The following is a 15,901-nucleotide window of genomic DNA, read 5'->3' as shown; positions in this document are numbered from 1 at the left end:
CGCCGGACATTTCGGAGCCGGACGTTTTGTCGACTGGACGTTTCGCCGCTGGACGTTTCGGAGTCGGACGTTTTGCCGCATTATGTCAGAGAGAGAGAGAGAGAGCTTACTTACCTCTCAAAGAATGAAAGTAACTACTAGATTACACAATAATTCTTTATTTCAAACAAATTTTACACACAGACTTCACAGACAGTTCACTTTGATTGTCACAGATTATGCGCAACAGCTTTGAGAAAAAACATTGATACAATGGCGAGAGAAATGTGTGAGCTAACGGTTCACATGAGGAGGGATAGTGAGAGAGAGTTCACTGATACATTGATACAATGGCGAGAGAAATGTGTCAGCTAAGGGGCGTCACACACTTGACTTCGGCTAAAGGTCCCGCGTGAAATGCCGAAATGAAGTGTCCCGCGCCGAAACGTCCGGCGGTGAAACGCCGGTCGGCAAAACGTCCGACTCCGAAACGTCCCGTGGCGAAACGTCCGATCGGCAAAACGTCCGTGTACCGAAGAAGCTGACTGAATGTCGAGGGGCAGAATAAAGGCATCAGATGGGAAATAGCCGGACTCCTCCCATCACATCAATGTTCTCTCTACGCTCTCGAATTTTACAGTTCGAACTTTTAATAACTTTGTAGCACTTTCTCGACTGATATTTTATAAGCATTTTGGCTGAGTGCTATGCGACGTTCATATCAAGCCATCGAGCCCCTAAATTTTTGTCCAGTCATAACCAACAAATGCTAGTAAACTGATTTATGGAACACCTTCATTTTGTCAAGTTACCTCCCCTCCTGTACGGACAGCTGCCTGCAGAACAGCGTCGAAGTGTGGCATAGGCACGTGCAGGAAGGTGACGTAGACGTGGACCGAGCCGCAGGTGATGTCACCGAGCTTGTAGGCCTCCTCGCGAATGTGCAGATGCTTGGTCAGCAGGTCGTGGAACCCTGCCAGGAAGCGCTCGAAGTACTCGGTGTTGTTGACGATCAAGTGGCAGTCGCCAGACAGCTTGAAGAGGTAGCGCGCGTCTCTGATCACGGTCCGGGTGGCCGGGTGCCGTGGGTGGGTGGTCGTCAGGGTGACGTTTCTGGTAACTACAGCTCTGCTGGTATTGCCGACGACAGTGGGGGGTACCCTTGTACCAGCCGCGGTACTGGCAGTTGAGGCTGCTGCAGTGACGCTTCTATTGGTTGCAGTTGGGCTGGGTAAGGTGGTGGCTGTGGTGGGGATGGAGGTTGTCGTGGTGGTCGAAGCCGTGGAAGTCTTAGCTGAGGGGGTGACATTTGGCGAGATGCCAAAAGCAGAAGATGGGGTTTCTGAGGCAGCAGGTGACATCACGCTTTGGGTTGCTGAGATGACTGTCGTACTAACGGTGGACTCTCCGCGGACTGGTGTTGAGGATAACATGAATGTGCTGGCACTCGGCTCCAGCATAATGGTTGCTGCTGATGCAGGTGGCGCGGTTAGTTGGGCAACACGTGTGGCTGGTCTTAAAGCTTCGCTCGTTGTCGACGCAGAATAAGCAACGTCACTGGAAGCAGTGCGCGTCTGGGAATAAGCTCGCGAGCTAGAATCTTCCATTAATGGCGGTAGAGTTGTCTGTAACGTAACACGTGGTGATTCCTGGGAAGATGGGTGCACATCGAACGCCCGACGAGACGATGCCTGCACAAACAGATTGGAATGGAGCGCCGAAGGGCCCACAGAAGGAAGAAATTCCATCACGGGTGTAGAGGAGAATGAGGCAGAAACTTCAGAAGACTGACGCAGAGATGAGGAAAGATGTTCGAGGAGGGTCTGAGAATGAGAGAAGGGAGGGCTCCGTGAGGACGTGGGTGCTACTGCTGCAGCAGCTGCTGCTACACTGATTATTGAAAGACTTTCAGAAACAGCTGTGGCTGAATCAGTCATACGGGTGGCTGAAATCTGTGCTGGCATAGATGTTACAAACACGGTCGGTTGAGGACGGGTGATTAGGTGTGCTGATGACGTCAACGGTGTTGCTGAAGTTGCAAGAGCGATCTTGGGGTGACACGTCGACGTGCAGCCTTCATCCAAAGTGGAAACCTCAGAAGCCTGCGTCTGGTCCTCGGCCAACGAGGACATCATTGCAGTAGACGGCAATGTCTCGGACGATCGCACAGCCAAAACGGACGCAGCCGTGGACCGACTAAGAACCCTCGACACTTCAGCCGTCGATGACCGGTGGACGTTTGATGAAGTGAGCCTGCCTTGGGGCTTATGTCTGAGGCTCCTCCCATCGTCGGTTCCGGACTGGAAGTCATCGCGGCCGACTGCCACGGGGAGATGCTGCGCAAAGTAACTACATCAGGTTCGTTCAACACCTGCGTGCTTGTCGAATGAATTATTTCAACATAACCTTCAGGAGAGGAAACCGAAACAATGATGTCGGAATTTCCGGTCGCTGCTGGAAATGCCATGTCCGACTGTCCTGTCGTCACGATTTGTGACCGGACCCGCGAGGGTCTCTCATAGCGACTAGCTGGGATCTCTGTCCGCTGAGCAAGAGTTGCTACTGGTGTCCGAGGAGCTGAAACCACTGATGTTGATCCTGTGAATGATAAGACCACACCAGTGGAGTGGATTGCTGCAGTCGTCATCATCAAAGCGATTGGCGCCCCTGGTATTTCGGTATTCACCCATTCCTCTGATACTGCAGACGGACTTGAAGGAAGAATAGGTGTACTGGAGTAGGGCTCAGTAGATGACGCCTGTTGAGCTGTACCCAGCGGTAACACTGAAAACAATGACCGGCAAATAATGATGACAAACTATTTGAAAGATCTGAAAAAATGCCCAGGCTATCTACATAATCTATTATTGTTTCTGTTTGTTCGTCTCATATCTGTTTCTAAATTAATACACACATATTTGATGCCCTCCCGGACATTTCACGAGAAATATTGGGCATAAGACTAACATTCGTCAATAAAGCCATCTTAACGAGACACACATTGTCGTATGACTACGGTAAGTTTTTAGTTATCGTTCATAACAATCAAATAATTAACTCTCTGTTGTTAATAATGTCCAGTTAATAAGGTTTTTAAACAGAATTTTGATAAGGATACAAAATAAATAAATAAATGCCTCCGAGCATGAACCTTTGACACCTGTCCAGACACCTAACCTTTGGCACATTGATGTGGGGGAGGCCCTAATCTGCAGATTGTATTGTCTCAGGTAAGTCGGCTTCCTGACTGGACGACACTGACCCTGACAGGCCATGGAGGTATCGGTCCTCTGTGTCTGATATCGGTACAGACAGGCACCCCCATTGTTTTGTGAAGCCGCCACACTGATCTCTTTTATTTAATTTATCATCAACACCTAGGATGTGCGCTGGGTGGGTTGGACGGTAATACTCCCCCTTTGCTGTGGGTGGTGCAAGATTACTTCCCCCCTCCCTTGTCTCCCTCTCTGTCTTTCGTTACATGTTCATGTGTGCTTGCGCCCACGCGCCTTACTTGATTTCCACTTTTTCTTTTAAACCCCTACTAGAAATTTCATGCAACTATTATATAACTAACTAGGGAATATTATTGCGTATATTACATAATTATGAAGATAATATCGATTGTGTTACAATGAAATGGTGACAGCATACTTCTTATTTCAGCGCCAAGCTAATCTGTCTTTGTGAGAGGGATCCCCACAGGTGAGAAGGGCAGTCAAACCGACGCAGTAAGAGCCAGCATCCAATGAATGTCAGCATCCAATGCCAGCATCCAATGGCGGCGCCCAGAGGGCAGACGGGGGAGGGAAGATGGTGCAACATGCACAACTGCTTGCGCAAATGAAGGACGCATGTGGACCAGTGGCAGCGCAGGTGTCAGAGATACTCGAAATGGAGAAAGGCAATTTCGAAAACCTGATATTATGGGGGTTCAGGTGCTGCAGGTGCTACAGCATGTTAGGTTGAAAACCCAGGAGAACCGTTTCTGAGGTCTGTTTACCGGCATTAATTGATTGTTCGCGGTTTTAGAAACTTGGTTCTCGAAATGACGAAACAAAAGGACTGAAAACGACAGGAACTGGCACTAGACATGCGCGCACATGTTTGAAAACATCAAATCAAAACCAGCAAACAAGCAGTCGGATTATTTACGCTATATATTTACTCTCCTAAGACATAGTGCAAACGTTGTAGTGCATGTTTAATGCTGGCAAAATCCAACCCTTCTGGGACTCGAACCATATGCTGGGAGCAACTTCTGGCTACATAGCTTTTATTTCATATGACAGTCTATAGACAACAATTTTGCATGCTATGTTGCGTGCGTCCGTACGTATTATTTTTTTCTGAAAAGCTCCATGAGCTTGCCCATGGGGCCAGGATATGAGACTATATGTTTATTATTATTATACGACAAGGCTGCACGGTGATGTAGAACTCTAACCACTAAACTACTCTGCCTTACTCTATTCGATATAGGGGAACTAATTGCAGGAACTAAAAGAAAGATATAACAAACGCATATGCAACAGGAAAAAAAAAAGGTGTGGAGAAAGTCTGTACTTACAGAGTGCTAAAAGCCAGCAGGCAGGCGCTGCCATGACTACGATGCGAGGAAGCGAGGACAGCGAGGCGAGTGCTCGGTACTGGTGCTGCTGCTTGTTGTCGTCGCCAGGCGGCGCCAGCGATGCCCTCAGCGCCGCACCCACCCCCACACACCCACACCTTCAGCCTTGCATGTTGTGGCGGTCGAGACTGCAGCTGCTGGAACGCAGCTTCACTTTGATGTCAGCTGCACGAGACACAAGATGCGACATGAGACATGCGCGTGCAGATCAAGATACAAATGTACGGGTGGTTCGGTTGCCACGGCAGCTGAAGAACGTCGGGTGGGGGTTGGGAGCAAGACGGTGTAAAAAAAGTAAGAAAGATAAAAAAAAAAAAAGGCATCGAGCTTTAGCATCTGTCTCCACACACGCACGCACACGTGAGCACCATCACAATCTATGGCTTCATAGTCTTCGTCAGCAGGATGTTCGGCGATAATAGGACAGCGCAATCACATTATAGCGAATTTATGGCTGAGAGCAAGCTAGGATAGGATCAGGAAAACGGACAGACCCTTAGGACATGATGAACAACAAAGAGTTCGGTGTAGAAAACTGAAATCCGACCCCCCAATCCCCCCTCCCCCCACACACACATATTTCCAAAACATACTTTATTAAAATTCATCGTTCATGTCACGAGCTGATGTTGCGTCGGAAATATTTTGTCTAAAATTAATGTGCAGTTTGACCTCCTGTGGGTTACTAAGATACGCCTATATCTGGACAACAAGCAGGTATTTTATTGTTTATTACTGCACACAAATGTACGGATATAGTACATAAAACAATGTGTAGGACATCGGAAAAAAAGTAACACAATCGTCTTAGTAGACAAAAATAACCCAAGAGTTTTTAAAAATGCGCAGGCACAGTTTTAAAAAATGCACAGCATCATAGCTTTTCTTGAGCCACCTAAAATAATGGCGTTTGCCTGCGGCAAAAGACCAATACCTCACCCAGCAAGTGATCTGGAAGATATTCCAATCGATCGGCAGGTGTACCTACCATGTTCACAGCACTTCATGCTCACCAAGTCCAAGACCTAGTTCCTGATGGCGCACATCGTGTGACACGCTGCTCCATCCCTCGTTCAGGCGCCTCCTCCCTCGTCCTGCTAAAGTCAACAACGACTCTCGAGACTCCACTAGAAGATTAAACCAGACGACTCTCTGTTTGTCTGTGTTTTTGAAATCAGCAATTCTAAACATAATCGAGATATACGTTGTATTATAGCTGCAGGCGCCAATCTTTTATGAAACTGTTTATTGCTGCGCTGGAGGGACCCTAGCATCTATTTCTTCTTCTTTTTTTTTTTCTCTCCTTCTCTCTCACTCTTTTCTGTCTCTCTGTGGGTGATTAGGTGTTGCGTGACTTCGAATCCCACGACATTTCATCACGAGTGTCAACTCGGCGAACAGAGGTCGTGGGTGGCACGGCCTTGACCTCTCGGCTGTAAGTCCCGCTGCTGCTGCTGTGACCCTGCGGCAGACGAGGAAGAACTGGAGGTTTTGCGACATCCGCAGGGGTCTAGTGTGTGAATGACAGCTCCATCAGGGTTTCAAAGCGTTGTGGCTCCCTACGTTCGATAGCAGTGACGACAAACTCTTTTTGGTTTTTATTTCCAAAGATGGGGGGAAGGGGAGAGAATTACGGGAGCAGGCTCGCGGGGAACAAAAAGAACTAAAGACGATCAGACCACACAAATGTTCCAAATGACGGACTACTCTGTGAAACAACATAAAAAGCAGAAATTTCTTAGTTTCAAAAATACTTTCCTTAGAAATTCATTCGCAAATTTCAGGTTTAGCTGCACGCACCACTCAGGAGAGGAGTTACAATTTTTAAAAAGTAATGTAAATCACATTTCTTAGTTATTCTATAAAATATCTGGCAACTACCACACTTCTCGGAAGAGCAGTTTCCAGGCATCAATATTTTTGTTGTACGATGCACATTGCAAAAAATGACAACTGAAAACAGCTGAGTCCCAGTCGGTCTGTGAAAGTGTTAAGACTGCAGAATAAATGCATCGAGTGGCCAAAAAAGTGTCGGCTTGTTAATGTAAGTAGACCGCGCCTCTCGAGCCAATATGTTGTCTGGGAACGCCGTTAACAACAGGCACCTAGTCTCTACTTCCTGCCTCACAGGCTCTACCGTTCCCAGGGACATCGCTCTCATCTTAGACTAGGGGGCTACCGCACTTGAACTGAGACATTTTCAGACTAAGTGCGTGTATGTTCGCGAGCACACACACACGCGCAAAGAGAGAAAGATGACAGAAGAAAACTGCTTCATCGTGTACCAAGAACACAATAGAGCATGAACAGTGTATAAGGCTAGGACCTGGTCACTCAATACATGACCTGTAGCCCCACAAGACAGATGTAGTCCTTGTAGTCCTAAATGTAGTCCTTTTCTAAAAGGATGCTCACCACAGATCGCTTTAAAAATTATTTTATTTCAAAGTTCAGTTACATATTAGAATACGATTTTCCGCCATGAAGAAATAGTACTTTATCAATTTTTCTCCAACTACTGCAGAACTCACTAAAGTATTTATTCACTTATCTCAAAGCATGATAATTTGCTATATTGCATGTACTCTTTACCATCCACTATTTGCATCTGCTGTAAGAGAGTCTGTAGACCTACTGCCTTAGTTTGTTTTATGTCCGTCGTTATTGTCGTCTTGACTTCAAAGACAGGAGAAAACAGTTCGGGAAAATTAATCCCCGAATAAAAGAGTAAAGGTTAATGCACTTTCTACTCAAAAGCAGGTAATTACAGGTAGATTGAAGATTTATACCTGAAAGGCTTGGGGTCTGACGTCATAGTCTCGAAGCGTTTCGCGCTTGCGGGATGCCAGCCAGCCAGCCCGCCAGCCAGCCAGATGTTGTCTGCTCGTTTGCTCACAAACACTGGGACAGCCTTTCGTCTTCAGTCAACAGACGTAATCCCTGCTCCGTTTTCAAACCTCTTCCTCTCGCTTTCCCACAATCCCTTGAGATTTCTAGCATGCTTATCGAACAACAAACCCATCTACAGCTGTCCTCCCTCTCTGTCTCTCTCTGTGTGGGAGGGGTGGAGGCAGTGGGGGTGTCTGTTGAGGCTAGGATTATCCATCCCAGAGGCATTCACAGGCAAGGGCTTGCTCGGGTTTACCTGGCTTTTGTTCAAGCTTACATTTCAGCTGCGTGACATTTCGGATGACACGGACCTTGGCTGACTTATACAAACGTATTTCTGTATACAAAAATGTCCGCAGCGCCTGCCAACGATCTGAAATTTATCACTCTTTTCAAGAAAGACGATACAAATTGTTTTACTGTGGAGTGATTGTCAAGTAGGTCGTTCAGTTAAAGAGCGATATTCAATACCAAATGTTGCTGCTAGCGCCGGAGAGAAGGGAAAAATACCTGGAGATGCAAGATGTCGATTGACTTTTACCTGGCCGCCAGACAGTGGGTGGAACAAAAGAAGAGCGTGGAAAGAGGGTTAGCGGGGGTGGGGAAATAGGCTGAAGGACTACACCCTTAGTGGGTCTGCCGGGACATGTGCAAGTCTGATCTGACCGGACTTCATGGACAAAGCGCGAGCGATATCTGCGGTCTGATACACAGCAAGGAAGGAAATGACCCCTGACAGCCCTGGAGCCAGCGGATCCATGGAGCTCTTAGTCGACCGGCAGTCGTGAAAGATTCTAGACATTTCCATACAGTTTGCAAAGTGCGTACGCAGAAAAAAACGACTGGATAGTGAAGAAAAAATGAAGTAGAGTTAGCTCGAGAAACACAGACTAGAAGGAAAAATAAAATTATCAAAGATCACTGCCAACGAACATCTCCACCTACCCCCCACCCCTATATGTGAAGGTTTGAAAGCTCTTGCAACCACTTGTATCACGAGCACGCAAAATGCGAACACTGCTCACGCAAGTGGAAGCCACACCATGTTCATTTATCCTGCAGGCACGGAAGCTGGCGGCCTGATGTAATGGAATAAATAAAACTCCTCAACATGCAGCTTCCTTTACAGAGTGACCTGGGTTCATCATTTGGTCTTTTAGTGGGAAAGTGGTGTCACCTAGCGGTGACCGCTCACGAGTGAGACATCAAGCTCTTAATCTGATGACGACACAGCTGGCGTTTCTGTCTTACAGCTTCCCTAGGGATCCTGGAATCTGATCCCCCCGTCGGGAGTTCGCAGGGAGACCAAACTTTGCCCGGAGGAAACGTCAAAGCACAGATTGATTCCCTTGATAACAAGAAGTAAACTGGGGAGGAAAAACAAAGTTAGAAATGAAGCGGAAGTTGAGGGTGTCGGCGTGGTGTAGCTGAGAGGAAAAAAGCCAAAGGTTGCAATCAATGACTTATTTACCCACAGGGCAGTTCGCTGGCAGTCGGCGCTTTCGCGTCACTTCCGCAAGGAAACGGAACAACGGTTCAGCCAGCAATTTTGGAATGACTGTGTCGTGGCCCCAGATGATTTCTCCACACAAGTGACCACACTACCTTTTAAAACACTTATTTGCTCTTGCTCATCCACTTCACACACAGTCACTATAAAAAATTAATAGCTTTTATATCTGTTGCATTCTATCTTTTGTCCAAGAAACAGTAAACCGACAAGAACAAGAAAATCTCTCTGAAACGGTAAGCTTCTTAAAAACAAAATCAAAATAAATAAACAAAAACTACTAATACAAATAAAGCAAATACGATCCCTACTGCTGGGTAAAAACAAACAAGCTTCGTATGATAACATTGTGGTGGCAGCACAGGTCCGACTGCTGTGTGCTCATCAAATCAAACCTTGCCGTTTATTCAGCCCGAGGTCCCCCTGGGGACCGTTTAAACCAAACAACAGGGAAGCGACCAAATCGCAGGCAATGAGAAATTCCATTTCGCAGTTTATTTCCAGCAGGAAGAGAGTGGTCGTGGAATAGTCAGTTTTTTTCGGCATTGTCCCTTTCTCCCACGCGAGCAGTCCATCCCTGTCTCTTGCTGACCATCGAAAAATTATGTGATATGTTGGTATGGTATGCCACGGACGCCCTACAAGATCCCAGAAGATTGTGTTTGAAAACGTTGATATGCGAAAAGAAGCATGCCGGGAAAGCTGTTATGGCGGTGATAGATGCCTCCTGTTAGTGAAGGATGCTGGATTCTGGCCTGCGAGCTACATTTATTGTCCTTTGTTGTCCATCTTCCCGACTTGTACTCTGAGGATACGCTTTTTACTTCTGATGTTACACTCGGCTACACTGTTGCTTCTGACAGCATACCTTTACATCTGGTGTTTCTTTGCTTCGGTCTTTAGTCCCTCCGTGGAATAGCTTGCGTCAGACAGAGTGCGACGATCCGGTGAGATAAAAGACAGACAGCAGACCAGCGGGTGGATGCTAACGTTCCACCGCAACCTGACACGGTAGGCACGTACACAAAAGGTCCTGCTCCCTCCCAGCCCCACACCCCCAGCATACCGTTTCGCACGATCGAAACCGGAAGACATTAGCCCAGACAGCGTCAACCCATTAGAGCGTCTAGTGTTGCCGAGGTTTTTATGGACCTTCGGTTAGCCCAGAAATTTGCAGCGTCATGGGCCAGCCGCTGCCAAGAGAGGAGGGATCCAGACCCCAGACGACAGGCCTTAGAGAGTCGCAGACCCCACAGGCGGACCTATACTTCGACGAGACGTGAAGATAAAATAAAGCCGGGCCACCCAGTCGGAGAGGGCCAAAACTCAAGACAGCGACAAGCGGAAGACACTTAGAGCACGAAAATCAATCTACAAAACAAATGGACAAGATAATCGATGCCCGCTATTTTCAAGAAATTTATCTGCCCATCCAACAGCATTTCTTTCCACCAGAAGACGGGAAACTCTCGCCGACAGGACGAAGAAATAGGAATGGAGGGCGAATGAAAGAGGAGAGGGCAGGGTAGGGAGGAAGAGCAATGGTTCTATCAGAAGATCTTCGAGTTACTTTAGGTCGGAGAGGCTGAGGACTGCGACCATGCTGCCTGTCAGACGGACTCTTAGTAACACAGTGGTCTTCCCTGGTCAGATTTCGCAAGATGGCAGCAACGAAACTTAAAGTGTCTTTGCTTTCGAAGAAGAGGAAGAAAAATGTAAACTTCGGACGTACACGTGGACTGCTTACAGACGAATTTTCCGCCTGTTAACTTCTAGAAGGAGGCCGTTAGTCCAATTCGCTTTCGTTTTAGCTATCACCATGAAGATCAAACCATGCAGCTATCATGTTGACGGAGGTATAAAAGCTCAAGCTTTATGGTCTGTTGTGTTTTCAGTTTATTTCCTCTATGCTGTGAAAATTGAAGGTTACTTTTTTGGAAAAAGAACTAAACCAAAGAAAGTAATCATCACACTTATTGGAAGTATACTGTTGACGTTAAGAATTTTTTCGTGATTTCAGCTGTCAAACGGCTCGCCGAGACTTGGCAGCCTGCAACTTCGCGAAAGGTGAAAGGTTGGCCTCGGCAGACCGCCAGCTATCGAGAGATAAGCCTTTGACATAACAACATCATCTTCACGCTAAGATCTGCAATGGATGAGTCAGACGATCTTGTCAGAGGTCCACGCAAATTCTGAGGGAGTCGGGTGTCGGCAAAGCTACAGACACTAACCTCTTGCCACGAGGTATAGTCATTGCTGTGGAATCTGACCACCATTGGAGAGCTGCTGTTTGTTTATCCAAGACCCGGAGCATCTTTGACACATCGTCAGTCTACCGACACAGAGCCCTCCCACGTATTCATATCTCGTTCCCCCTCGACAGAGGTCGACATGGCATCTATAGGTTCCCCTCCTGGCGTTCAGTCTACAAATTTTCCTAGTGCTCTCTTTCTGGAGGTAAAGAAACATCGGAGGTCACCACTTACCTCCGGTTCACAGTGACAGGGCCCGGACTTACAAGCATGGCTAGCTACCAATACCATCACTAGAACAGATCCAGCCTGAGCACCGAGGCTTTACCGAGACTTGACACAGGGGACAGAGCACTTTCTCTCTTTTCTTTTTGTCTACATTATCTATATGCGTGCACGCATCCAAGTATTGTTGCATGTGAAAACACGACTTTAGATCTACTAATCTTCGGTTAAAAAAAACTTTCTTAACGACGAAACAGAGTAAATACAATTAAAAAAATTATTTACCTTCTTTTTCAAAACAAGAACGCCTCCTAGATGGTTTCTTTTTTCAGAGAACCGAAAGTAATTTACACATACGGCATGTCGTAATTCTGTGACGCCAATACACTATCCTCTCTTGCACGCCACCTGCTGGCGAACTCCGCAACCTGACGAAAGGCGAGTCCGGCCCCCAGACAGCACTCCATCACACGATGACGTACAGCGCCGCCACACCAGCCACGTCCTCTCTCGACGTCCTCTCGAGCCACACACCTCCAGCAAAACGTCCACTTGTTTAGTTTTGACCAAAAAATGCCGGTGTAGCTAGATGAAAACCTGGATGGATGGATGAGTTGTGTGCGAGCAAGGCGTGGTTTGACTGACTTGCTCGCACAGTCTCCACGCCTTTTCTAGGGTTAGGAGGTGTAAGTACCGGACTTCATCAACTGCTTCCTTCGCCTGTGTCGCCAAAGGCGCCAGCACACTTGAACACACTTATTAAACTGCGGCTGAAAAGGCCACAAACTTTGAAGGAGTGAGAGGACGCTAGCCTCATATGCAATGTATGAACAAGAAGCACAACCAAAGCCGTTCAGTCACCGACTGGGACGTTATTGCAAGCAAGCATCCAGACGATCTTAGCTGGTTGAAAACAAACATTTTATACAGACATTGTCTAGAACAATACTTTACAACACAAATATATTTATATGAGCGAGTAATAGAGAGAGGGAAGGAGAAATGGTGTATAGTTTTTCGTCTGAATGAATTCACCATGGTCTTTGTCCTGAGGCGACAGAGCCTCCGTCTGCGACTCCCAAGAAAGTGTGTGGAGTACAAGGCTAAACACTCGAGGAAGCTTCGTATCAATTGGCCACTCAGCCACACACATCGCTGCTTCGGCACAACTGCCATCAAGGCTTCAAAGAGCCTCTTGTATCGACTGCATGCTATTTCAGCTCCTTCTTGCTCTGTCCGCAAGACACGGTCTCTTTTGTGACTTCTGTCGACACATGAGCACGCACGCCCTCAGAAAAATACACTAAAAAAAAGTTAACAATAACGGTTGTCGTGTGGACTGGCAAGAAAAGCTCCATTATCATCATCAGTTACATTTCACGCTGCCAGAAGCACAAACAATGCGTTGGAAAACAATCGAATTTACTGTTCGAACTGATTGACAACAAAGCCGAAATTAATGACACCGCAGTTTACTGATACAACAAAAACTAAAAGCAGTGTCATTGATGTAGGTCTGTCAGTCAACCCCGAATCAAACTCGAGACTGTTAAACACATTTGCCGAAAAAGACTCAAGGGAATAGTAACCTGGGGTTGTATGTCATAAAATGAAGATAAGTAGCTGTCCCTAAGTAGCTCCTGGGTTCATAGTCACGAAACGAGTTCCAGACCTTGCGGATATTGCTTCAGGTTACTGTACCCTTGGGCATCTTTGTTTCATAGCAACATTCAAGACTTTTGACACTGTATTTAATTTTTCTCCATGTTATCCCAGAGGGCAACAACTTGCTTCATGGCCGACTCATGAACTGCCATGAAAACTTGCTTCTGCTCCGACCACCGCGTGAAGAATGAACCTGGGGCACTCTCTAAAAAGCTGAAACACTCACTCTAGGCTCTAAGTTAAAACATTTTATTCAAATATCAGTTCTCTTTTCCCGACATACAGGGCGATTTGAGTCCCTAAACCTTATTTGTTACTTTTTTCTCACAATACAGCCTTGAACATTTGGAAAATAAAGTGTCTGAGGATGTGAATGTGCACGAAAGAGTTGGAGGTAGACGTAAGTAGGATATTTTATCCCAGGGTGCACCAAGTGCTCGCCACGAGACTGGTCCTGAAGGCGTGAATAGCCGGGTGAATGCAGACAATCAACATGGCCGCCGGACACGAAGAAAACAACAACACATGCACGCACGCACGCACGCACGCATGATGGGAAGCATAAGGAGAAAGAAGAAGATGAGGAGTAGAACAACAAATTGTCTGAATGCGTCTGTACATGAGTATTTTTAGCGTCTTGAGAGAGAGAGAGAGAGAGAGAGAGCAGGCCATGTAAAGAATCCATAAAAAGCCGTTTCTTTTGATTAAATAAAAGCCTTGAGTGGGCATCAAACTAATAATGCAAGGTTTCAAACAGATCACTTGTTCGCGCGTGCAAGGCTTCTTATTTTTCTCCAACTCCGACAAAACACGTTGGAAACTTATTAGACGGAGGTGATGACATGGACCAGAAATAACCAACAGGAGTGTCTACACCCCCAAAATAGCAGAAAGCTCGGGTTTAAGTATTTTTTTCCCCGACAGCTGCTTAAATCAGCATCATCTTTGTGCAACAGGAAAAGCTCTTTTCTTATCTCGCCATTTTTGTGCACGCAGTAAGACGAGAATAGACGAGAGGACAAACGAGATCTTCCATCCTACTCTTCTCTTGACTTGGCTAGCTTGGTTTGTAGCCTCAGCTATGTTCATCATAGTCTCTTTTTTCGTTTGTCATCATTTACTCTGCATTTCACTCAATTTTCGTTTTCTTGTCACTTAATAGGTGTGTGTGGGTATACACTATAATATGTCTCCCTCTTTCTTTGTATGTATGAGTGCTTGCGTGCATGTATGCATACATGGACTTGTTTATTTCTGTGTTTATGTTTTATTTACACGTGTGTGTTAGTCAACATTATTTATTTCTATTCATTGTATTGTTTTTGTCTGTCAGAGACTATCCACTAGATTACCTCTCTTTGATTCAAAGCGACAGGAAACAGGAGAGCGGGGAGAGAGGGCCAGCAACTCTAGCGGAAACCCAGGACATGACTTACTGCGCAATTTGAGAACACGTTCTGTTCTGGAATGGTTTACTGCGACGTTCGATTTCCGCTGTTCACGCGGCCTCCCGTGGAGAGTGCTAAAGGCACGATTCCACGACCAGTATCAAGAAAAAAAAAACGACCATCTTCTCTAGAAAAGTAGTGTGAGTTAAAGCAGTTTCGAGATTGACTTCGGTCGCCATATTGTTTTGAGTGCGCACACGCGTGCGCGCGAAAGAGAGAGAGAGAAGGACGCTGGATGATCACATTTTTCTTGTCTGGTCACGAGATTAAATGATGTAAATGAAGCCAAGGCTGCAGATGTTCCCACTAAAAGACAATGCTCACAAGCCAATGTCCACGTGCAAGTACCGCACGTGTCTTGCCTGGCCTGGAACACTCTCGTTAGACCAGACGGAACATTCTGCAGACAGAAGATTGCAATCTCCGGGTCCGCAGCTCATATATGCAGGTTCGTGGACTGCCGAGAAGCACCTTTAATCCAATTTTGATGTTAGCCATTACAAGATTCATTACCGGTTGACCCCAAAAGGAAATCAACGCAGAAAATGTAGACAAAGTTGTTTTTTTGATTTTATAATACGGACATCGACGCCATTTTTCTCATCACAACAGTCGACATCCTTTGATAGACCATCGTAAGTGAGAAGAAAGGCAACGAAGAGGGAATAGGGGAGGAGAGAGCGAGAATTACCAGATCTGTGTGGCCCTTAGTAGTCAGTTATCAAAGGGGCATCTGAAGACTAGACACGTTGAACCAGAGGCAGTACTTGATCACACAGGCATCACGTCCATTTTCAAACACTGACGTCACACATATCAACCGGTAATTTGATGAACTTTACTCAAGCGTGGTAGGTCCAATCTTGACAATAAAATAAGACGCGGTCATTTTACATTTTGCCAAGAGCTTTCGATATTTGTTTTAAAAAACCTGAGGCATTCGAGATTAGAATTCGAGAATGGCTCTTAATGTCTACTAATTGTTCGATGGACGTAGTTAATATATTGTCACCCAGCGCCCTCACAAACCTAACATGGTGGGATTGGTGGCACCTGTCCCACTCAGCGCAAGACTGTTGGCATCAACCTCGAGTGGCTCTCTGGCCGGTCCACTTGTCTCTCCTATGACACGACAACTTCAAACACAAACGCAGCTGAAAGGTAAGACATCCGACATCGAGTGACTCATACTTCCGGTATTGCGCTTTGTCCAATCAAAAAGCAGTCCCCCAGGACCATCCCAGAAACGTCTCGTCTCTCGGCTTCGTTTGTCAACCACCAAGATGGAAATCACATGCTCGTC

General features: G+C 46.4%; 1 protein-coding gene across 2 annotated transcripts in view; it reads right to left on the bottom strand.

Moving 5' to 3' along the window:
- Positions 1-15,901, bottom strand: part of LOC112560880 (mucin-5AC-like) — a 36,161-nt gene that overhangs the window by 5,792 nt on the left and 14,468 nt on the right. The window contains exons 1-3 of one of the 2 annotated variants that reach the window (XM_025232985.1): positions 11,771-12,112; positions 4,550-4,774; positions 792-2,763 (exon numbers count right to left, since the gene is read on the bottom strand). In XM_025232985.1, the coding sequence (XP_025088770.1) occupies positions 792-2,114 (1,323 nt within the window). In that variant the 5' untranslated portion in view covers positions 2,115-2,763; positions 4,550-4,774; positions 11,771-12,112. Of the gene's footprint in view, positions 1-791; positions 2,764-4,549; positions 4,775-11,770; positions 12,113-15,901 lie in introns of those variants that run through there. The other variant, XM_025232984.1, reaches the window with a different exon arrangement.

The sequence above is a fragment of the Pomacea canaliculata genome, linkage group LG3, assembly GCF_003073045.1.
Source record: "Pomacea canaliculata isolate SZHN2017 linkage group LG3, ASM307304v1, whole genome shotgun sequence".
Taxonomy (NCBI): Eukaryota; Metazoa; Mollusca; class Gastropoda; order Architaenioglossa; family Ampullariidae; genus Pomacea; species Pomacea canaliculata.
The sequence above is the reverse complement of the archived record's forward strand: the minus strand, read 5'-3'. Positions and strand labels throughout refer to the sequence as shown.